A 23167-nucleotide genomic window follows, 5' to 3' on the forward strand; every position below is an offset into this window, starting at 1 on the left:
AAACAGTAACTGCCGGGCGGCTCGTCTTTGGGGACTGTAGTGAGGATTAAAGGAGGAAAGGGAAGTAAAATTACCTTATAAACTGCCAAGTGCTGTGTACACAGGGGTGCTGTCGCTAAAGCTGACCCAGCTTATCGTGTGGTCCTCTGTACTTGGGGCACTGGTCGTCGTGCTGGAATCTGCTCCCTTTCCGGCCCTCCCTCCCCCAGTCTCCCTGAGACAGGAAGCTGTGGTTCATTTGTGATTTCCCAGATCTGACCTGGGCTAGGCATATGGCAGGTGCTCAACAGAGACCGTGAATGTCTCAGTTTGTGTGGGACGCGACAATTAAATAAAAATAACCCTGGTGGCTTAGAAACAGTAGGAATTTATTTCTCACAGTATTGGAAGCTGTGAAGTAGATGCAGTGTCAGGCCAGGGTCCGTTTCCTGGTTTTTGATGGTCATCTTTTTGCTGTGTCTTCCTGGAGCGGAAAGGGCACTAACCTCATTCATAAGGATTCCACCCCATGACCTAATCACAGCTCCAGATACCTCACATTGGGAGTAAGCGTCAACAAACATCCAGGCCGTGAACAGAATGAGTGATGGGATCTCATGCTCAAGGTGTCAACCACAGGGCACTGGAAGACCACAGGGTGTGGGGCTCAGTGAAAGAGTGGGTGGCTGGTGAGGAGGCTGTCCACTGTGTATGTGAATCACTGGAGAGGAGAGGGTGGGATACATTGAGAAGTAGGTGTGGCCTGGGCAAAGGTCAGGAGATGGAAATCCGCATAGACCATGCAGGAGACACTGAGCGAGCAGGCAAGGAGGCTGGCAATGACAGATAAAGACAGAACATCATCATCCTCATAAGAGAAATGACAATTTCCAACACTCAGTACTTACTAAATTCCAGGCATTGCTCAAGTCATGGTGTATTGCCTCCTCAAACTCTTGGAGCAACCCTGGGAGATGGTGTCACACGTACCGCTAGGGGAGCCTGGTTCCTCAATACCTGGTGACAATTTCAACCTAAAGGCTTTCAGTTCTTCCAGGGACAGGTCCTTTTTAGCCTTTACTCAATTGACAAGCCAAATTACGTAAAATTAGTTTCTGAATTATTAGACTTATTGCAATGCACACGTAGAATAAGTAAAATAAGCAAAAGGAATACATGAAAGATTGGCAAAAATAAGTAAGAGAAAGTTACTTGAGCATGGCATGTTAATAGCAAACTAGACATTGTGTGTCCACAGAGGAAATTTCCTGAATGGCCTGGGAAACATACTCCTTCCAGGTCTGGGTTGCTGGAAGCCTTTGCCGCTATAGTGATGGGCTTTTCATGGCAGCAGGGTCCCCGGCACTGATTTTTGCTGCCCCAGAACATGTATTATCTTAGCTTCCAGATGCCAACCAGCCTCCAAGGGAAAAGTCTCAGCCCAAACCATGTCATCTGAACACTGGCACAGAGTGGTCGATGCGGTTTATGAGCCAGCCAGTGTGACATAACGGGCCACCTTGCTGTCAGCCAGTTACAGCCTGGGTTATAAGAAGCTCACAGAGAGGGAGTGCTGGCGAGGCCTAGTCACATCAACCATAATTAAATACCAATTTACTGATGTTCACAAGAAGTGTAACACAGCAAGGCACATGTCACAACAGGAGGGTACTACACAGACGAGGAATCACTTGCCCCAGTCACGGTGCCATTAAGTGGCAAAGCCGGATCTGATGTCACACAGCCTGACCCCAGAATCTGTGCTCTCTTTAACCTACTTTACGCTAGCGCCGCGGCTCACTAGGCTAATCCTCCGCCTTGCGGCGCCGGCACACCGGGGTTCTAGTCCCGGTCGGGGTGCCAGATTCTGTCCCGGTTGCCCCTCTTCCAGGCCAGCTCTCTGCTGTGGCCCGGGAAGGCAGTGGAGGATGGCCCAAGTACTTGGGCCCTGCACTCCATGGGAGACCAGGAGAAGCACCTGGCTCCTGCCATCGGATCAGCACGGAGTGCCGGCCACAGCACGCTGGCCGCGGCGGCCATTGGAGGGTGACCCAACGGCAAAGGAAGACCTTTCTCTCTGTCTCTCTCTCTCACTGTCCACTCTGCCTGTCAAAAAAAAAAAATAATAATAATAAAAAAATGATCCTACTAGGCATGGCCAAGGAAGCAAGGTTTCTGCATGGTGCTGAATGATGAGCAGAGGTTTGCTATGTGGACAGAGTAGTGAAGGCAGCCCAGAGAGAAATACAAAATGGCATAACGGGACCTGAGATTTCATGAAATGAAATGGTAGACAGGCAGGAGTTGGCACACTCTAAGGGTGTTAATTAAGCAAATCCAATATAGAATTTATAAAGTGACCTAATTGGGGTTGAGGAGAGAGTGTCCAAGTCACAGCACATAAACCTTTGTTCTTTAGCTGGCTTGATTCCTGGATGATTTCAAATGTGGCTCAATTTGGCCTTTACCCAACTTCTCAGTAAAAGGGAACCCAGGCTTTGGTGGGGGTGGGGGGTATGGAACCTGGCATAAGGAGGAAAATGAGCTAGAACACCCTAGGGCTGCCAGCTAACTGGGAAATGTTGACAAAAGCTTTGAAGAGCCCTGTGTGTTGGGTGGGGGAGGGCGGGGAAGTGGGTGAGAAATGGGACCAGGGAAGTGGTGCTTGAGGTTGGGTATGCTAGACTGAGAGCCGTGGCCCCTAAAAGCAGAGCCAGGCAGTACCACCTCAAGGCTTGGTTTGTCACCCTTTGTGCCTGGGGGAGGGAGGGTCCTGGCTGCTAAGGGTGCTCAGCGACCCTCTGGCTTCCACAGGTTGACTTTTCTCCTCAGGGGCCCTGTGGGTCCCTGTGCCCCAGACTGGGGTGTCTCTCCAGTGTCAGTGTCTTTAGGTTCTGGAGACTGAGCTCAGCAGGCTGTCTGCGTGGGTGGAGCTGCTGGAGCCAGGACCCTCCATTCAGGGAGCCTGTTACCAGGTTGTTTTGCTGAGGGAGATGATCATGGGCCACTGCCCCTGGCAGCCCTAAGTCCCCAGCAGACACACTGCAGTTCAGGAAAGGGATGGGCTGGTGCTCAGGGCCCAAGAGCCAAGAAACTGGCCCGACACTGACCCTGGCTGAGCTCCAGTTCCCGACAGCCTGTTTCAGGAATAACTCGTAAAAGAAATCTGGAAGCAATGAGGGAGTAAAGGGGCAGTTACACAAATACAGTGATTTAGGCCACACAATTTACGTCACAGTGGCTGTGTCCTGGGCTGCAGAGTGGGGCGTAGACACAGGAAGGCCGTGGTCCCTGCTGCACAGGTGGAGCAGGGGCAAGAGGCTGGGGCGTTCACCAACGGCCAGCGGGCCCTCGGTGGTCCTGAGGGTAAGGGTTGGGAGTGAGGTGGCCGAGATGCAGGACCCTGTGCCTTGGACTGCCCTTGCCCATCCCTCCTGGCCATCCCTATGCACGTGTGGGCCCACAAGCTCATGTGTGCCCAGAGTTGCCCCTTCAGCTGGGAGGTGACCCTTGGCCCTGAAAAAGGCCAAACTGAGTCCTGGTAAGGGCACTGTGGGCTCTCACTCCTGGGAAGCACATCCCTGCTTCCCAGCTGACACTCATCCAATGCACTGTGGGCCTGGCTGGCACTGCAGGGCCACCTCAGCTCCTTCCCACAGCAGGGTATGTGTGGGCTTGAGGAGCTTGTGCTGAACATCCCAACTGTTACTCCTGTTCTGTGGCCCTGCATGCACGCCCACCCTCCCCTCTACCACCACTCCCACCAGCCCGCCTGCCTGCCGGTCTCTGCTCTGTTCCCACGATGCTTTTAGTGCTCATTCTGTCACAGTCCAACCTAGCCTCAAAGGCCCCCCTTTGCCCATTCCTGAAGCCCTTTCTGAGGATGAAGCTCTTTTCTGGACTGAACTTGGCTGCTCTGTGGCCGCAGGCCCGCCCCCCAAAGCACTCTGTAAGGGCCTGTGAAGCTGTACCCTGCTGGGATTCTCTTCCCGCTGAGGGGGCCACCCTGAACACCTCCTGCCAGACTGTTGAATGATATTATTATTATTATTTTATTTGAAAGGCAGAGAGAGAGAAAGAGTGAGAGAGCACAAACACACACAAGCCTATGTGCCTGGATGGTGAGGGATTTCTACATCCACCAACTTATTTAAGTTGATGAACTCTGGGAGGTGGGGGTGTGATCCAATGATGATACAAATCGCAGAGGCTCATGGAGGTTACATGGCAAGTGATGGAGCCAAGATTCAAACCTGAGTCACTCTCACCCTAGGCTGTGTTTTTTTTCCCCCTCCTTGTGAGCAGTCACAAAATCATAACAACCATTTATCATTTATTCTCACACACATTATTTCATTTGCTCCTCACAACAGCCCTGTGAGGTAGGTAGGGTTACGTGTTACTGTTATGCCCATTTCACCGATGAAGATGTGGAGGTGGCTCAGTGAGGTGAGTGACAGGCACAAAGTCACACAGCATGTTAGTGGCTTCACAGGTTCCACATTTTCTCTCTAGAGTCAAGCTGCTTGAATTAGGAAGCACCAGAAAGATGGGAAAAGAGAAGTTTTATGGAGAGGGGAAAAAAAGGGCAGTGGTGATTTATAATAGTTTTTTATTCTCAAACTGTTTTGTTGTGGTCACAGCTTCTGTGGCTTGGTCTAAAGTGGGTTCTCTTTGAGGGTCTTTCTAGAATGCTGTTGGCCTGGTGGCCTGTGACAGCTGTAAGATATTCCGAGGTTCACTGTAGGGAAGGGAAGGCCTGGATAAGCCATTAAGGGGCCTGGCTATGCTCAGAGCCCAGCGTACAAGCTCCCAACTCACAGGGCCAAAGAGAGGAGGCCTCTTCCTTGGCTTTGTCTGAGGGCCCCTGCCCAGCAGGGAGGACTTCGGGCTGCCATGGCCCTCCTCACTCCAGGGGTGAATCATAATTACGTGCAGGTCTGAGGCCTACACTGCTCATAGCCCACTGGGTTTTGGCTTTGGGCTTCTATGCCCAGACTGTAACCCAACAAGGCCCATGTACTACTTCTGAGCACACCCCCACAGAGGAGGGCATGGAGTCCTAGGGGCTGTACACCCGCTCCAAGGGCAGTGCTATGGTTCAGACCGCTGCTGTGCTCCCTACTGCACACTGCCCTCCAAGACCACACCTCCTTCTGCAGGCCCCCCACTAGGGGTGGCAAGTCTGCTCCTCCAAACAGAAAATGGTCAAAAGGCATGTGGAGCCATGGTTGGTGGGGAAGATGGGTGAAGTGAGGGTCACATACACACACACACATGGTGAGGACATGACACAGGGGACTGACAGGGGTAGAAGAAGGTGAGCAGAGCTTCTGCAGCAGATTCCACAGTCAAGTCTGCGCTCTTGAGTAATGCTAAGCGTCTGGTCTCTCAACGTGACTGTTTTCAAGGTGAAGAAATGCACTTGGATGAAAACGAGGTTTCTGCGGCCAAGATCCAGCACAAGGAAGTGGCAGGTCAGATCCTGGCTTAATAGAAGGAAGAACTTCCTACCAGCCACACCTTCTACCCCTGGGGGTGCTGCCCTCATCAGAGGTATGCCAGCCAGCCTAGGCCATCCCTTGGGGATACCTGGGCAGAGGCACTCACCCCCAAAGGTGCTGAGGCCAGAGGACAGCTAATCAACCACTGAATTATTTTCCAACCCTGAGAGTCTGTAAGAGCCTCGTTTAGACTGACCTCTTTTGGGGATAACTCAAATTATGGGGAAAAGGATTACAAAAGTCAGGCAGCAGGCTGGATGATGAAGTGCCTTTCATTACCCTGGCTCCAGATACTTGCACATTTTCATAGAGACAGCAGCCCATTTCTGAAGCCAAAAATCCCTCAAGTTGGCCCCACCTTCTGGAGCCTGCTCACTCCTCCAAGCCCAGGCTGCAGCTCAGCCTGGCCCCAGAGGGGCCAGTGGCAGAGCTCTGAAAATACACTACATTCCAGGCCGGCCAAACATGACTGCCCTGGGCAAACAAGTCCCAGGTGCTGGCTGCATCCCTAGGGAGGGAAGAGCAGGTGCGGCAGGAAACGCCAAGTACATTATGTCTTCTTAAACCATTCCCTCTGCCTGTGGCCCTTTTTATAGATGGGCAAATGGGGCATTGGCTGGTGGGAGAGAGACCTGGAGCACGTGAGAAAACTGCTGCTCCTTTGTCCTGGCCAGAAAGTCCTCCCATGGTCTCCTCTAGGGGACCTCAGCTGACTCTTCCCTTGTCATAATAAACTGTCCATCTCCAGCTCAAAATGGCAAGAACAAAGGTGGTTCTGGTTAGAGGACATGTGAATTCCAAAAGGCAGATTTCATCCCGGGGGAATCAAGTCCTGCTATGCAATTAATACGGATTAGTAGAGTCCCCTGCCTTGCATCACTGGCCAGACACTCTCCAAGACCTTGGCTGGCATGGAGTTTCTTGAGACCTCCCCATTACTGTGTTGCTGAGGTCTTTTACCTGTACCGTATTAATCGAATAATCTTATTATTCATAAAATCCAGAGCATGTGGGTGAGAAGAATCGATGCAGAAGCCATCACTCAGAGCAATTTTCAGCACTTCCTCCACGAAGACCTGGAAACTATTGATCTGCTTGTTGGCGGGCACCACCCACAGCCTCTTGAGGTTCTGCTTGGTGTACTCTTCCTCTGGCAGGCCCTCCACAGTGGCCACCCAGTCCAGAGTCAGGTGGTTGGGGTCCTGCAAGTGGCTGGTGATGGAGGAGAGATTGCCGTTGGAGCAGTAGAAGAGCTTGGAGCCTAGGAGCTTGAGGAAGAGGCAAGAGGTGCTGAAGATGTTGGCATTGAAGACCTCCATGCTGGAGGACGACAGGCTGTAGATCTGGGGTGCCTCACGCACAGTGAAGTGGACCGTCTGAACCCGCTTCTTGAGTGTGATGTTGAGCATGGCGTTCTTCTCTGCCTTGGAGAGCTCCACCTCCTTCTCCTGCAGTGCCTCAATCAGGGGCTGCACCTGGTAGAAGTCAGCTTCCCGGCGGAGCAGGCCCATCTCCTGGAAGTCCTCAGGCAGGTCCAGGTGCGAGGTCCGCAGGAAGTTGAGGATGTAGCGGAACACTTTGCCATCACGGTCAATGAAGCAGTTGCCCTGGCTGTCCCTCTTGGTGGGCATCTTCCCACTGAACATGGCACCCAGCATGGAGTCGGGGAAGCTGGTCAGCGTAGCCAGTGAGGTGGTGTAAAGCTTCCCCCCAACATTCAGTGTGATGGGGTCAGACATGGCAGGAGGCTGGGGTGCTGGGAAGTATTCCTACAGAGGGCAAAAAGCGAGATGTAAATACTATACAAACACATCTGGGGAGTCATGGTCCTTGGTGTTGAGATGAACTAACACCTGATGGATGCTGACAACTGCCACAGTGTGGAAAGCACATTAGGTTTACCAGGGAGCTAGAAAGAAAGGGAAAGGAAAGAAAAGGAAAAACATTCCAATTTCCTGGAGTCTAGAGCTGTGCCAATCTGAAGCCAGAAGCCAGGAGCTTCCTCCAGGTCTCCACACAGGTGCAGGCACCCAAGCACTTGGGCCATCCTCTACTGCCTTCCCAGGCAATAGCAGAGAGCTGGATCGGAAGTGGAGCAGCTGGGACTTGAACCGGTGTCCATATGGGATGCTGGCACTGTAGGCAGTGGCTTTAATTGCTATGCCACAGTGCTGGCCCCTGAAAAGAGTGTTTTTTTTTGTTTTGTTTTTTTTTTAAATACCAATGCCTGGGGCTGGTAGAAGATGGCCCAAGTACTTGGGCCCCTGCACCCTTATGGAAGACCCAGAGGAAGCTCCTGGCTCCTGGTTTCAGATTGGTGCAGTTCTGGCCACTGCGGCCATCTAGGGAATGAATGAGTGGATGACCAGATGGAAGATCTCTCTTTCTCCCTGCCTCTGCCTCTCTGTAACTCTGCCTTTCAAACAAATAAATAAATCTTTTTTTTTTTTTTAAAAAAAGCTCCTTTTGTGATTCTAAATATTCAAGGAAGAGAGAGAAGAATGGAAAATGTGCTTGGACTGAGAGCTATCCTGTATTCCTTTACGTGTATTTGCTACATAACAGTTTATCACCTTTTGGTATAGGTAAAACCATCATCCAACCCTGTTGTGCACATGAGAAAAACTGCCAGGATCCCTTCCACATACAGAGAGGAAGTGCCTTGTCAGCATTCCAACTCAGGACCCTTAATATGAAAGAAATGTGTCAACGCGGCCGGCGCCGCGGCTCACTAGGCTAATCCTCCGCCTAGCGGCGCCGGCACACCGGGTTCTAGTCCCGGTCGGGGCGCCGGATTCTGTCCCGGTTGCCCCTCTTCCAAGCCAGCCCTCTGCTGTGGCCAGGGAGTGCAGTGGAGGATGGCCCAAGTGCTTGGGCCCTGCACCCCATGGGAGACCAGGAAAAGCACCTGGCTCCTGGCTCCTGCCATCGGATCAGCGCGGTGCGCCAGCCGCAGTGCGCCGGCCGCGGCGGCCATTGGAGGGTGAACCAACGGCAAAAGGAAGACTTTTCTCTCTGTCTCTCTCTCTCACTGTCCACTCTGCCTGTCAAAAAAAAAAAAAAAAAAAAAAAAAAAAGAAATGTGTCAACGCTCACCAGCCAAGGACTGGTAGCACCAAGTACTTCACAAATGCTCTGGGAGCTGGGACTCCAGGCCCAGTGCTCTTTCTATTCTATCAATGCTGCTTCTCTCAAAGACCTGACAATGAATGGCTGTGATCAGTGACGTCTCCACCCTTCTATCAGGGACCAAGTGGGTCACTCGGTCCCCAGGACTCCAACTGATAATCCTGGATGCTCACTGTTCCTAGGCCATTCCCACAGAGATGCTCTTGGCCATTGAGGTGTGTCCTTTCCTGCCATGACTCAGTTTCCTACCTCCTCTGAAACTAACAGCAAGGTCAGTGCATATATGGGACCCTGCCCATAGCACTCTTCCTGGAGGCATTCTACCTACTCTTTCTTTTCTTTCTCTTTTCCTTTGTAGATCTTTTTAAAAAAATTGAGTTTTATTTGAAAGAGGGGGAGACAGAGAGAAAATCTCCCTCCTATTGGTTCACTCCTCAAATGTTTGCAATAGCCAGGCCTGGGCCAGGCCAAAGCCAGAAGCTCCCATGTGGTTAGCTGGAACCCAACCACTTGAGCCATCACCCACTGCCTCCCAAGGTGAGCGTTAGCAGGCAACTGGAACTGGGATTTGTGCCTGGACTTGAACTTGGACACTCCAATATGGGATGTTGGCATCCCAAGTGGTGCTTTACTGCTGCGCCAAATGCCCATCCCCCTACTCACTCTTTAAAAAGCCTCCTGTATCCAGAGTTGGTGAGTCTCCTTCAACCTGAACTCTTGGATTCTAACTTCTCTTTAAGGTTCTAGAAAGCAGAGGATTTATCTTTTCCCCAAGAGCCAACCTGTGGATAGATTCAGCAATTTTCTTTGGACTCTGGGGGCTGGGAGAACCCTTACAGTGTGGATATGGTTTTCCATGTGCTGGAAGGTTGGTCCCTGGGTGGCAGTGTACCTTGAACAGGTGGGGCCTTGTGGAAGGTGATTAGGTCACAGGGGCATTGCCTTCAGAAGGGACTAACACAGTTCCTGCAGATCCTGGTTTATTCATTCGAGAGCGAGTTATTCTAAATAGTGAGCCCTGAATCTCTCTTGCTTCATGTCTTGGCCAGGTGGTCTCTGCCTCTTCTTGTACCTGCTCCCACATGATAGCATCTGTCATGCTGTGATGTAGCCAGAAGGCCATCACCAGAGCTGAGCTGATGCTGGGATGAACTCTGGGACCCCCGGAACTGTGAGCTAAATACATCTCTCTCTCTCTCTCTCTCTTTCTTTTTTTTACAGACTGCCCAGCTTCAGGTATTTTGTTAGAGCCGCAGAAAATGGACTTAGACACCGAGAGGAATCAGTCCCAGTGCTGCTCTTAAGAGCCCAGGTAGTAGGGGAGACAAGAGACAGCAAAGACACAGCTTGAATATATTTGGTCCCTAAACTCATGTAGAAGTGTAAACCACAAAGTAATACATTAATGGTACTAAGAGGGTGAACACTTAATCCAGTTATGGTATTTAGAGTTGGGGTCTTTGGGAAGTGGTTAGATGGGATGAGGTCATGAGGGTGGAGGGGTCACACCGGAATCCCAGTGACTTTTTAGGAGGCAACAAAGTGCAATTCCTACCTCTTGTCATGTCATGTTCTGTGCCACTTCAGGACTCTATCAGCAAGAAAACCATCGCCAGGGATGAGCTGGGGGCACAGCTTGATCTGAGATGTGAACCTTTACAACCAGGAGTCAAAATAAATCCCTCTCCTTTATAAAGTTAGGCTGCCTCATGTATTTCATTGTCATAATGAAAGGCTGATGAATACACACACTTACCAAGACACAGCACCTAGAGCTGCAGGAGTAAGTCAGGAATGGATGCTGGTGCATCAGGGAACATCTTACCAGGGCTGCATACCAAGCAGCGTGGGAACAGATCTCAGCGGGAGGCCTTTCCCCAAGTTCTCTCCGCAGGAGTGGCAAACACTTCTGCGTCAGTGTGCTCAAGAGCCTCATTACACTGAGATACCCTGACACCCTTTGTCTACAGCATGAGGGCCGTGGCAGGTATTGGAGATGCTCAGCTGCCTGGCGCCTGGTTAACTCTCTGGGTCCCTGTGCAATTCCTTCCCAGTCTAATGGGACACTCTGCCAGCCTCTTAATTTGAAAATCAGAGAGGGAGTGGCCGGCATTGTAGCATAGCAGGTTAAGCCTCGGCATGTAATGCCAGCATCCCATAAGGTCAAGATCTGGCTGTCCCAGTTCCAATCCAGCTCCCTTCTAATGTGCTTTGGAAAGCAGCGGAAGATGGCCCAAGTGTTTGGGTTCTGTACCCATGTGAGGAGACCTGGAGAAGCTCCTGCCTTTCAGCTTTGGCCTGGCCCAGCCCCAGTTGTTGCAGCCATTTGGGGAGCCAGCAGACAGAAGATCTCTCTCTTTCGCTCTGTCTCTCCATCTTTCTAACTTTGCCTTTCAAATAAATAAGAAATAAAAAAATCTAAAAAAAGGAAAAAAAAATCATGGAGAGAAAAAGAGAGAGAACAGGAACTGGAGGTAGGCTGGGCTGAAGCCAGGAACCTGGAACTCCATCCAGGTCTCCCACATGGGTGGCAAGGACCCAAGTACTGAGCCATCATCTGATGTCTTAGCAGGTATGTGTTATCAGGGAAGTGGAATTGGAAGCAGAGCCAGTTGATATGGGATGTGGGCGTCCCAAGCAACACCCTCCCATTTTTTCAAAAAGATTTATTTATTTATTTCAAAGTCTGAGTTACATAGAGAGAGGGAGAGAAATCTTCCACATGCTGATTCACTCCCTTGATGGCCACAACAGCCAGGGATGGGCCAGGCCAAAGCCAGGAGCCAGGAGCTTTATCCAGGTTTCCCACATGGGTAGCAGAGGCCCAAACACTTGGGCCAACTTCTGCTGCTTTTCCTAGGCCATTAGCAGGGAGCTGAATCAAAGCTGAGCAGCTGGGACATGAACCAGAGGCCATATGGGATGCTGGGGTTGCTGGCAGGGGCTTTTACTTGCTATGCCACAGCACCGCACTTCCAGCGACATCTTATCTGCTGCACCAATGCCTGCCTTTAGCAGAGACTCTGATGCTGCAGGATGGCATTAGCCATTGGGAGTGTCTGAAGTCCATGCAGTTCCACAATCAGCAGCAGATGCTTGGGGCAGAGAGTGCCAAGATTGTATGGAGGTCTTTCTACTTTTTACTTGTTGAAAATTATGCTTAGTGGTGCATTAATCCAGTGATTACATAGTGGACTGAAATTATATTTTTGCAAAAATTAAAGAAAAAAAGAAAGGATGGAAGGAGGGGGGTTGAAGAATGAAGGGGGAAAAAGGGAAGTATGCTTATCTTCTTAGAATTGTACTTATGGGGCTGGCGCTGTGGCATAGTAGGTTAAGCCTCCACCTGCGGTGCCAGCATCCCATATGGACACCAGTTTAGGTCCTGGCTGCTCCACTTCTGATCCAGCTCCCTGCTAATGCCCTTGGGAAAGCAGCAGAAGATGGTCAAGGTGCTTGGGCCCTTGCACCCATGTGGGGACCTGGATGAAGCTCCTGGCTTTGGCCTGGCCCAGCTCCAGCTGTTGTGGCTATTTGGGGAGTGAACCAGCAGATGGAAGACCTCTGTCTTTCCCTCTCTAACTCTGCCTCTCAAATAAATAAACCTTTAAAAAAAAAAAAAAACCCTGTACTTATGAAACACATGAAATCTGTTCTTTATATTAATAAAAACTAAAAAAACAAAACCAAAAACAGATGGTGGGTGAGTTTCCAGAGAACGGTGGGCAAGCTGCTGTAGAACGGGTGGCAGCTAGGGTCGAGGCTGCCTTTTGGAAGAGGCAGCTGAGGAGGGTGCTAGGGGCTCAGGGCTGAATCAGACAGGAAGTGGACTCAGGAGTGGGTCACTTCCTTATTCATTCCAGAATCTTCTTTTTCCTCTCTGGTTCCTTCCTCTCAGCACTCTAGTCTGCTCCAACTGCTTTTCTTTCTAGATAGCAATGTTCATATTCTAGCTTTCGGTCTTCCTCCTCAACAAACACCACCGTCCTCTCTACCAACAACACTGGATTTCTGGCCTAGGCTCTGGGGAGAGGCTCAGCTCTGAGGGCAGGGCAGGTGCAAGCACTGGAGAAGGTGGAGGTCTTTCCTGACAGTTCAGGGGCTACAGACCCTGTATCTCCTTGATCTGTTGGTGCTGAAGTGCTCAGGGCACTGTGGGTGAATGAGGTGGTCAGCAGTCACAGGGCATTCCTAGGGACCCTTGGGTGGGTGCCTCAACTATTTTTCTGCAGGCAAAAGTAGTGAGCACTTGGGGTTGACGTTAAGCCATAGCAAATTAAGCTGCCGCCTGTATCACTAGCATCCCTAAAGCTGGTTTGTGTCCTGGCTGCCCTACTTCTGATCCAGCTCCCTGCTGATGGCCTAGGAAAAGCAGTAGAAAATGGCCCAAAGTACTTGGACCCCTACCACCCACATGGGAGGCCCAGAAGCTCCTGACTCCTGCCGTTAGCCTGGCCAAGCCCTAGATGTTGCAGCCATTTGGGGAGTGAACCAGCAGGTGGAAGATCTCTCCATAACTCCACCATTTCTTTAAAAATTTATTTATTTGAGAGGTAGAGTTACAGACGGAGAGGTGAAACAGAAAGTTCTTCTGTCTGCCTGGTTCACTCCCCAAATGGCTGCAGTGGTCAATCGTAGGCAGATCCAAATGCAGGAGCCAGGAGCTTCTTCTGGGTCTCCCACATGGGTGCAGGGGCCCAAGCAACTGGGCCATCTTCTCCTGTTTTTCCAAGCTGCAGCAGAGAGTTGGATTGGAAGAGGAGCAACCAGGATGCAAACCAGTGCTCATATGGTATGCTGGCATCACAGGCAGAGGCTTAGCCTACTATGCCACAGCACCGGCCCCAAATAAATAAATCTTAAAAAAAAGTAGTGTGCACCCAATTTCTTGCCGCCACCATGGTGAGCGGCAGTGACATAGCACTCAGGGGCAGAGGTTGATAGAAGAGAAGGCAGATCTCTCTCCTCCAGGTCTAGGGTGCTTTCTGTGGCATTGTTTTCTATGTACTGAGCCACAGAGCTCAGTCCTCTAAGCCCCATTCCCAGGGCCATGGCATCCCTGATCTCAAATCCACAGGCCCTGCTAGGAAAGGCACAATGGCATGACTCACAGAGGCAGGAGCTGGCAGCTCCCAGGAGCTGTGCTTCGTAGCTTGGTGGCAAGTTTGCAGTTGGTGGTGATGCACAGATGCCACCGAGCTCCTGCTCTCCCCATCCCCACCCCAACCACGCCATGTACTCCACTTCTTCCTGGCCATCCCCATGGATACTGCACAGTATCCAACACAGAATTCCCCTGCCCCAACCCTAATGTGGACTCTTCTCAGCCAACCAACTGCCCCGAGTTCACGACAGAGGAAGCAGCCCCAACTTTTCAGCCCAACAATTTGTTTTTATTCTGTTTCCTTGGACCATGCCTAGAAATCTTCCTGGAACTTCGGCTCATGTCTGCTCTGCCTACACCTTACCTCCTTAGGCAGCTCCCTGCTGCTTGCCCACCTTCCATTCCAGTCTCCTGAAGCACCACTCCCTCACCAAAGCACTTTGCTCTTCCAGTCTCACCTCTAATCCTTCTCCATCTGCTGATTCACTCCCCAAATGGCCACAAAGGACTGAACCTCCAGCAGGATCTCCCACATGGGTGGCAAGGATCCAAGTACTTGGGGCATCTTTTGCTGCTGTCCCACGTCATTAGTAGGGAACTGGATTTGAAGCAGAGCAGCTGGGACTCAGACTGGCACTCATATGGGACGCTGGCATCGCAGGCACTGGCTTAATTCACTGTGCCGGCCCCCAAAGATTATTAAAATTCATGTAACTACCCTTAAGAAGGGTCAATTTTATTTTTAGTTATTTTTTTAAAATATGTATTTATTATTTGAAAGGCAGAGTTATAAATAGGGAGACAGAGAGAGAGAGAGAGAGAAAGAGAGACAGAGAAGGAAGAGATCTTCTATTTGCTGGTTTATGCCCCAAATGGATGCAATGGCTGGGACTGGGCCCAGCTGAAACCAGGAGCCAGGAACTTCTCTCAGGGCTCCCATCTGGATGTAGGGGACCAAGTGCTTGGGCCATCTTGCATTGCTTTCCCAGGAGCATTAGCAGGGAGTGCGATCAGAAGTGGAGCAGCCAGGAATTGAATGAGTACCCTGTAGGCAGAGGCTTACCCTTCAATCCAACAGCACCGGCCCAGGTGAATTTTCCTGTATATAAATTATGTTCCCATAAAATGGGAAAATATGAAGGTTATAACAGTAAGTCTCATATGAAATCAATACTGGTTGTGATCAGTCATACATACAATTGTGAAACTTTTAGTTATGTGTGTGAAATGCATCATGATCTAATATGGTTTTTTTTTTTTTTTTTTTTTGACAGGCAGAGTTAGACAGTGAGAGAGAGAGACAGAGAGAAAGGTCTTCCTTTTCCGTTGGTTCACCCTCCAATGGCAGCTACGGCCGGTGCGCTGCGCCGATCCAAAGCCAGGAGCCAGGTGCTTCCTCCTGATCTCCCATGTGGGTGCAGGGCCCAAGCACTTCAGCCATCCTCCACTGCCTTCCCGGGCCACAGCAGAGAGCTGGACTGGAAGAGGAGCAGCCGGGACAGAATCTGGCGCCCCAACCGGGACTAGAACCTGGGGTGCCGGCGCCGCAGGCGGAGGATTAGCCAAGTGAGCCGTGGTGCCAGCCTCTAATATGTATCTTCATACTATGGGTTGTGATTGTAAAGGAGAGTAAAAACTATCCTCCAAAACTATGTCTATGAAATAAACCAATAGTAGACAGATGAACAGAAGGAAAACCATTTTAATTAGAGCACAGGAATCCACAAAATTAGACTTTAAACTACACCTGAGTTCATGTCAATAAGGCGAATTCTGGACAGCCCCAAGGATGGGGGCTGGTTGCTAGAGGAACCAATCATGTGATTAGAGAACTGGAACTTTCCCCATTCACCCCCTCACCTTGAGGGAATGGAGCCACAATCACCAAGGCCAATGATTTAATCCACCACGTGCACTTAATGAAGCCTCCATAGAAATCCACAATGGTGGCTCTGACAGCTCCCCAGCTGGTGAAAATGTGGAGAGCCTGGAGACAGCACAGAAGCGCCAGGCCCCTTCCACTATACTTGCCTGATACCCAGATTCCCATCTAGTGTTCCAGAGGCATATCTTCTTTTAATAAATGGGTAATCTAGTAAGAAATTCTTTCTCTGAATTCTGTGAGCCATTCTTGCAAAGCGTCAAACCTGAGGAGATCACAGCAACCTCCAGGGTATAGCCATCGGGGAGTGAGCCAGTGGAGGGATAGACTTCCCCGATTCTGCTTTTCAAATAAAATACATACATCTTTAAAAAATAATTAAAAATGTAGAAAAGCACTAAATGCTCTCCACAAGAGACGAGATCCCAGGAAGGCCCCAGCTCCTCTACGGCTGACACACAGCAAGCCCACCAAGCAGTCTAGACTGTCCTACTTCTTCAGCAATTCAGGATAATGATAAAGCAGTGAAACACAAAAATGCCAGGTTTTTAAAAGCTAGATTGGAAAAGCTGACTGGATGGGGCTGGCGTACGGAGTACCGGGGAAAGCCACTGCATGTGATGCCAGCATCCCTTAAGGGCGCCGGTTTGAGTCCCGGCTGTTTCCTGCTAATATGCCTGGGAAAGCAGCGGGGGATGGCCCAAGTCCTTAAGTCCCTGCACCTTTGTGGGAGACCTGAAAGAAATTCCTGGCTCCTGGCTCCAGCCTGGCCCAGCCCTTGCTGTTGCACCCACTAGGGGAGTGAAACAATGGATTGAAGAGCTCTCTCTCTCTGTACTCTGCCTTTCAAAAAAAGAAAAGAAAAAGGTTGAATGGAAATGTAAACTGAGCTGGGTAGCAGAAAATAAAGGAAGCCCCACATCGTCTGAAAGAGCAGGTTTTTTGTTTTGTTTTGTTTTGTTTTTCCCAGCGGGAGACTTTCCAAGAGGTAAATCTGAAGTTTGCCTGGAAAAGAACCAGGAAGCAGACTGCTCTAACTGCCTCCTTGCGGAAAGCGCTGGTGTCAGACCAGCAGATTATACCGCGGCGCTCCTCAGGCCAGCTGATGGGGCAGGAAAGGCCAGGGTGCCTGGGGATCTGGAGCTGTGGCTGAAATGAGAGGGTGCGCAGGCTGGCACTGTGGGAAGGAGCAATTTCAGTCTGGGGCCTGAAAACCACCCTGCTGCAACCTATAATTGTGACACAGAAATCTTTGAGAGGGGATACCTTGTAAGAAGTGTGGCTGTCTCCTCTAAAATTCTGCCGTGACACCCACAGTCCCTGCAGGGCACATGAGGGAAATAGCTATGTTTGACGAGTACTCAGTGTGTACCAAAATGGGTGCTAGGGGGCTGGTGCTATGGCATAATAGGTTAAGCCTCTGCCTGTGGTGCCAGTATCCTGTATGGGTGCCAGTTTGAGTACTGGCTGTTCCACTTCCAATCCAGCTCCCTGCAGATGGCCTGGGAAAGCAGTGGAAGATGGCCCAAGTGCATAGAAGACTTGGAGGAAGCTCCAGGCTCCTGGCTTCGGATCAGTACAGCTTTGGCTATTGCGGCCATTTGGGGAGTAAACCAGCAGATGGAAGACCTCTCTCTGTAACTCTGCCTCTCAAACAAATCTTAAAAACAAAAAATGGGTGCAAGGTATTATATATTTATCAGCTCATCTAAGCCTTATTAACACTACTTCAGAGTGTGGGGAGTCAGACTGGTTAGTAGGCAGTCAGGGTGGTCCTGGCAGAGGTTTAGGGTGCAAAATGTTTGCTTTCCCTGAGGTTGTCTTTAGCAAGGTCAAAAGTGCCTGCCTGGGGCCGGTGCTGTGGTGTAGCAGTTAAAGCTGCCGCCTGCAGTGCCGGCATCCCGTATGGGTGCCGGTTCAAGTCCCGGCTGCTCCACTTCTGATCCAGCTCTCTGCTATGGCCTGGGAAAGTAGAAGATGGCCCAGGTGTATGGGCCTTACTCCCGTGGGGAGACCTGGAAGAAGCTCCTGGCTTCTGGCTTCAAATTGGCCCAACTCTGCCATTGTGGCTCATGCTCATCTTGCTTTCTGAATGTTATCTATCTCTTGTAAAAAGAAACCAGGGCTTCCTGGAGAAACTGAAGATTCCAGGATTTTGACAAGAAAAGTTCAAGATGAGCCTGGGATTTCTCTTGCCTGAGAGCAAAGACACAATCAAAGACTAGTGAGGCTATATTAAAAGAACCCAGGAGCTGAAGGGACTCATGCTAGCCAAATGTAGGATGATCTGAGCATCCAAAAGATTAAGGATGATAACAGATTCTAGCAAATTGAACTTTAACCAAAAAAAATCATGAGTCCAACCAAAAAGAAAAGAGGGGGAGGAGAAACAGAGAGGGGAGAAAAGTTATTTTGTAAACAAGAATCCCAGCTAATAAATACAGAAGTAATGGCAAAATCAGGACATGGATTGTTTTGCAACTCTCTGTTGCAATTCAGGCAAGGGTCAGGAAAGGATGTTGTGTGAGAGGTTCTCAGGAGCACACAATTCCCATACTCAATGAATCATGCCATGGCTTACTCACTAACTGCAAAGGGGAGATTTCACCCTTACAATGGGTGAGAGACCTGAGCCTGGATCAAGGTGCAGCTATTTTAAAATAGGCCTCCATCTTGTAACTTGGGCCTGACCGGGACCTGAACCCTAAGCCAAAAGCTCCTAAAAATAAATAAACGAACTCCCCTTGCAATAAACTCCCCTAGCAACAGCCAATCAGCAGACAGCAGGGAAATACCTAAAGTTCTAGGCATCTTTTCAGGACAGTTAAGGTGATTGATAACATCCCCAAACCCTGCAGTTTGGCACGTACACCCCAGCAGCTCGGACCCTATACTTTAGCCAATCAATTTAAAAGGCATCAACCCCAAAGCCAAGCAACCACCTTTACTAGGTCCATTCCCGCCACTGGATGCACTAATCAGTTCTAAGAGATGTTCTTTGAATTTCCCGAGGAATGAGATGATTTGCTAAATGGTACTATAATGTATAGAATGCTCTGAAAACCCTATAAAAACCCTGTTAACTGAAGAGTCAGGGCTCTCAATGCAAATCTGCTGCGCCGGTGATGGCTGAGAGTCCAGACCCGGGGTTGCAATAAAACTCTCGTGTATTTTATAGCGGCTCCTTGGTGGTCTTTGGGGACAATTGAACTGGGCATAACATGGGGAGATCAGCTTGTCATGATCTTAATCAATAATCAAGTGCAATGTTCATGGAAGGACAGCAGGACCCTGGTATCACATGCTCCTGATGTGATGCAATAAAGAGTACAAAGTACCAAAAACCAAACAGAAATAACCAGGAACTCATCACTGATGGACTAATCAGACATTTAAACAGATGGAGGGGCTCTATTTAGATTAAATGGGTTGTTTAAAGATACATTATCAAATGCTATATGAATCCTGACTGGATCTAATTTTATTTTTCATTTTTTAAAAAAAGATTTGTTTATCATTTACTTGAAAGTCAGAGTCACAGGGAGGGGGAGAGAGATCTTTCATCTGCTGGTTCACTCTCCAAATGGCCAAAACAGCTGGGACTGGGACAGACCAAAGCTAGGAGCCTGGAATTTCAACCCAGTCTCCCATTAGGTGCAGAGGCCCAAGTACTTAGCCTATTTTCTGCTGCTTTCTCTGGCACATTAGCAGGGAACTGGCTTGGAAGTGGAGCAGCCAGAACTCAAACTGGCATCCATGTGGGATGCCAGCGTTAAAGGTGGCAGGCTAACCCGCTGCACCACAACACGGGCTCCATGGATCTAATTTAAAAAACCAAAAACTGCCGGCGCCGCGGCTCACTAGGCTAATCCTCTGCCTTGCGGTGCCAGCACACGGGGTTCTAGTCCTGGTAGGGGCACTGGATTCTGTCCCGGTTGCCCCTCTTCCAGGCCAGCTCTCTGCTGTGGCCAGGGAGTGCAGTGGAGGATGGCCCAAGTGCTTGGGCCCTGCACCCCATGGGAGACCAGGAGAAGTACCTGGCTCCTGCCATTGGATCAGCGCGGTGTGCCAGCTGCAGTGTGCCGGCCGCGGTGGCCATTGGAGGGTGAACCAATGGCAAAGGAAGACCTTTCTCTCTGTCTCTCTCACTATCCACTCTGCCTGTCAAAAAAAAAAAACAAAAACAAAAACAAAAACAAAAAAAAACCACCCAAAAACTACAGAAGATGTCATTAGGCAACTGGAAAAAAAAAAAAAAGTAAATATTAGCTATTCTATTAGATAATACTTACTTCTTGCTAATTGTCTTAGGATCATGGCATGGTCAAATAGGAGAATATTGCTGTTAGGAGACAGATGCATGCTGAACAATCTAGGAGCTAAATGTCTGGACGCCTGTAACTTTTAAATAGTCTGGGGGGAAAAGTGCATGTGTATCTGTGTGAAACCCAAATCAGCCAAGTGTGGATTGGTGCATCTAGGGCAAGGGCTACATCTGAAACTTTTCTGTAGGGTTGGAGATTTTGAAAATATTTTACTTAGAAAGAAGGGGGGAAGAAAAAGAGTATTTCGGATGAGAAATTCTATTCAGAACGTCAGTAAATGGGAGCTTTGTTATCACTACTACTAGGGAGCACTAAAGGTTCATGATTTTCCTCCCCAAAAGGAAGCCAACCCCGGGCTAAGGGATAAAAGCCCAGAGTTGTAAACCTGGGTGGTCTCCCTGGATAGACCCACGACCCACAGAAACCACACCAGGGGCCTGTGTGCTGGGAGCAGACTGGCTGTTCAGGCCTTGTTTCCCTGCCTTCTCCTGATCCCAGAGTCTCTGCTACTGCAGCAGGAAAAACTGTTGCTCTGGGTCTATGTAAATGTTCACAAAGGGGAACGACTTCTGGGCCTCAGAAATGTTGAGGCCAGGCAGAAAGCAACAGAGGGGCCGTGCGGGGTACAGGGCAGTGCCTGCTTTGAGCAGAGCCTGTATCTGAATCAGACTCTGCCACTCGCTAACTGTGTGGGCCTCAGGCGACTCCTGGACAGATGGTGATCCTAACAATAACAACAACAGTAATAATAATGGCTAACATTTACTGAGTAGTTACTACTGTGCTAGGCACCTTAATCACATTAATCTCACAGGTGAAGTAGGCACTATTATATCCTTACTTTTTATGCCAACTGTGCCAGGCCCTCTCTGATATCTGCAATCTGGCATCTGCCATTCTTTCGGCCTGGACTGCAAAGGAAAACCCCATTCATCTGCCAGGCCCCTCGGCAGGAATTCCTTCCTTTCTCCTCTGCATCTCTAGAACATTCTACTCTCAATCCTTACCACAGCCAACTTTTACTTAAGTCTGATGCCTGCCTGGCTTTCCTGTTGGTCTGGGAAGGACCCCCCCCCCCCCAAACTCTAGAAGCAGGCGGCATAGGGGAAGAAACTTCTTCCTGCGCAGTCACACCCATTTCCTCCCACCCCAGACTGGCTGCCATCTGCCGAAAGGAAGTTCATGGCTTTCACCTGGAGTTTTAAAGCTTGTTATTTCAAAATACTGAATTTTCCATGTGGAATCTAAGGCACGGGACAAGGCCCAGTTGACCTCGCGGATGTAAACGCAAGGCGAGCTCAATCCATGCGTAGGGGAAAGGCCACGGCATGGTTGGATGCACTTTAGGGGTGACAAGGCGGAGCGGGTCATGTGTCTCCCAGCACACTGGAGACTTTCCTGCCTTACTCGGTCTGCCCACCAGGGCACACTCCTGGGCTCACAGCCCTGGGGACTTCCTGGGGACACCTCCCTTTCCAGGCCTCCCCAGACCCCAGAGCTCTATCTTTGGCCCTCTCTTGGCCGTCACCATCTTTAAGAAGCCTAGGGCTGCTCCACTGCCCCCACAATCCACATGGCAGGGAGGACTGTGGCGCCATCTGCCTCTGGGAGCAGAAGGAAGTGAGCCCCCTGATCCGCGAGGCTCCCTACTCGCACAGCGAAGTCTTTCCACCTGGTGCAGGCCCACCCCAACCACCCCCCCATCCTCTTCCAGAACTTTCCTTCCCTCTCTCAGCTCACTCATGATTCATCTTCGTTCTCTGTAGGCACAAGCACCACATTGCAACCTCTCTCCCTACGGTCCTCCCGACAACTCTAATTTAGAAACAAAGTGGCCGGCGCCGTGGCTCACTAGGCTAATCCTCCGCCTTGCAGCGCCGGCACACCAGGTTCTAGTCCCGGTCGGGGCACCGGATTCTGTCCCGGTTGCCCCTCTTCCAGGCCAGCTCTCTGCTGTGGCCAGGGAGTGCAGTGGAGGATGGCCCAAGTGCTTGGGCCCTGCACCCCATGGGAGTCCAGGAGAAGCACCTGGCTCCTGGCTCCTGCCATCGGATCAGCGCAGCGCACCGGCCGCGGCGGCCATTGGAGGGTGAACCAACGGCAAAGGAAGACCTTTCTCTCTGTCTCTCTCTCTCACTGTCCACTCTGCTTGTCAAAAACAAACAAAAAAACACAAAGCGTGTTCCCCTCCATCTCCTCACTGCATCCTCACACTGGCACAGGACGGGCTGGCCGGCTTGAGGGAACTGGTCCAGTCAGAAAACTGCGAAGGGCAGGAAATCCAAACCTTTGTTTCTTCCCTGCCACCTGCCCGCCTCCCTGGAGTGCAGGGGAACAAGCAGGGTCTTTGGAGCGCAAGGTTCTCATGGGCCCACCTCGGGTCTCACGTCCCTCACCTGTGAACGGCTCCGGTGCCAGTACAGTCGGAGGGTTGAGGGAGAGCATGCGTGTGACGCACTCGGCTCAACGAATGGGCCCTTCAATTCCAGTCACAAGGAGGGTGCTCCGAGCACCCATCCGGCGACAGCGCCGCCAACCCTGGGCTCGCCGGCGCTGGGGTGCGCCCCGCCACCCAACCCAACCCAGGGTTACCTCAACGGCACTCGCTCCCCAGCCCTGGACACCCCTCTCCGACCTGACGCGGAGCCACCTTCTCCTCAGAGCCTCTCACCCTTTTTGCCCCCCACCGCACTCCGGGTCTCACCAAAGCCGCCTCCCACAGTCCCCGACCCCCGTAATCCGGGCTTTTCCTACCATCACCATCACCTCGGCCCCTCCCACCAGCTCCGCCCCTCTTCCCTGGTTCTGCCTCCTCTGGCTCCCCTCTCCCCAAAGGCGCCTCCTCCCCCGCAGCCACTTAGGTAGCCATCCCCATTTCACAGATGAGAATGGCGAGGCCGCGGTAGGCGACCTCTCAGGGTAGGACAGGTGCCCAGATGGGCTCCGTCCTCTCAGCGGCAGACCCCGAGCCCCGCGTCCTCGGCAGCACGGCACCCACCTCCTGCCTCGCTCTGCAGCCTCCCCTCCGCGGGCGGCGGGCGCAGCTTTGCGAGGGGGCGGAGGGTCAGAGCCCAGCCCAGGGGCGTGGCGGGCCTGGGTCCGCGCGCTGCACTTCGGGACTTGTGGTTCTCCCCTACTTGTTTGCGGTTCGGCAAGCCGAGTTGGAACTACTTCTCCCATGAGGCATTGCAGCGAGTTGCCCAGCTCTCCGCCCCGCCCATACCGGTGCTCAGGCCAGCTGGCC

The 23167-nt window shown here is 51.0% G+C and overlaps 1 protein-coding gene and 1 long non-coding RNA gene across 8 annotated transcripts in view; one reads left to right on the forward strand and one right to left on the reverse strand.

Annotated features, from left to right (window-relative positions):
• Positions 1-10309, forward strand: part of LOC149128460 (uncharacterized) — a 53502-nt gene extending 43193 nt beyond the window's left edge. Inside the window, exons 3-4 of the long non-coding RNA XR_016233088.1 lie at positions 9834-9924; positions 10200-10309. This is a non-coding gene — a long non-coding RNA (uncharacterized LOC149128460). The remainder of the gene's footprint in view (positions 1-9833; positions 9925-10199) is intronic.
• Positions 4296-23055, reverse strand: KCTD21 (potassium channel tetramerization domain containing 21). Of its 7 annotated transcripts, none has more exons than XM_089331648.1 (3): positions 22922-22980; positions 10168-10266; positions 4296-7252 (listed from the first exon to the last, which is right to left on the reverse strand). In XM_089331648.1, the coding sequence occupies exon 3, from the start codon at positions 7220-7222 to the stop codon at positions 6440-6442; it is 783 nt and encodes a 260-aa protein (XP_089187774.1). In that variant the 5' UTR covers positions 7223-7252; positions 10168-10266; positions 22922-22980; the 3' UTR covers positions 4296-6439. The 7 variants fall into 7 exon arrangements, with proteins under 7 accessions (XP_089187774.1, XP_069932071.1, XP_008261667.2 ...); XM_070075970.2 differs by lacking the exon at positions 22922-22980 and adding an exon at positions 10369-12236; XM_008263445.5 differs by lacking the exon at positions 10168-10266 and having other exon boundaries at positions 22922-23055.
• Between the last annotated feature and the right edge of the window lie 112 nt (positions 23056-23167).

The sequence above is a fragment of the Oryctolagus cuniculus genome, chromosome 1 (genome assembly GCF_051225735.1).
Source record: "Oryctolagus cuniculus isolate XC-2025 breed Fujian yellow rabbit chromosome 1, ASM5122573v1, whole genome shotgun sequence".
NCBI lineage: Eukaryota > Metazoa > Chordata > Mammalia > Lagomorpha > Leporidae > Oryctolagus > Oryctolagus cuniculus.

What these genes read in the sequence shown, in the direction of transcription:
- KCTD21 (XM_008263445.5), bottom strand. Translation starts at nt 7,222, where the DNA reads ATGTCTGACCCCATCACACTGAATGTTGGGGGGAAGCTTTACACCACC.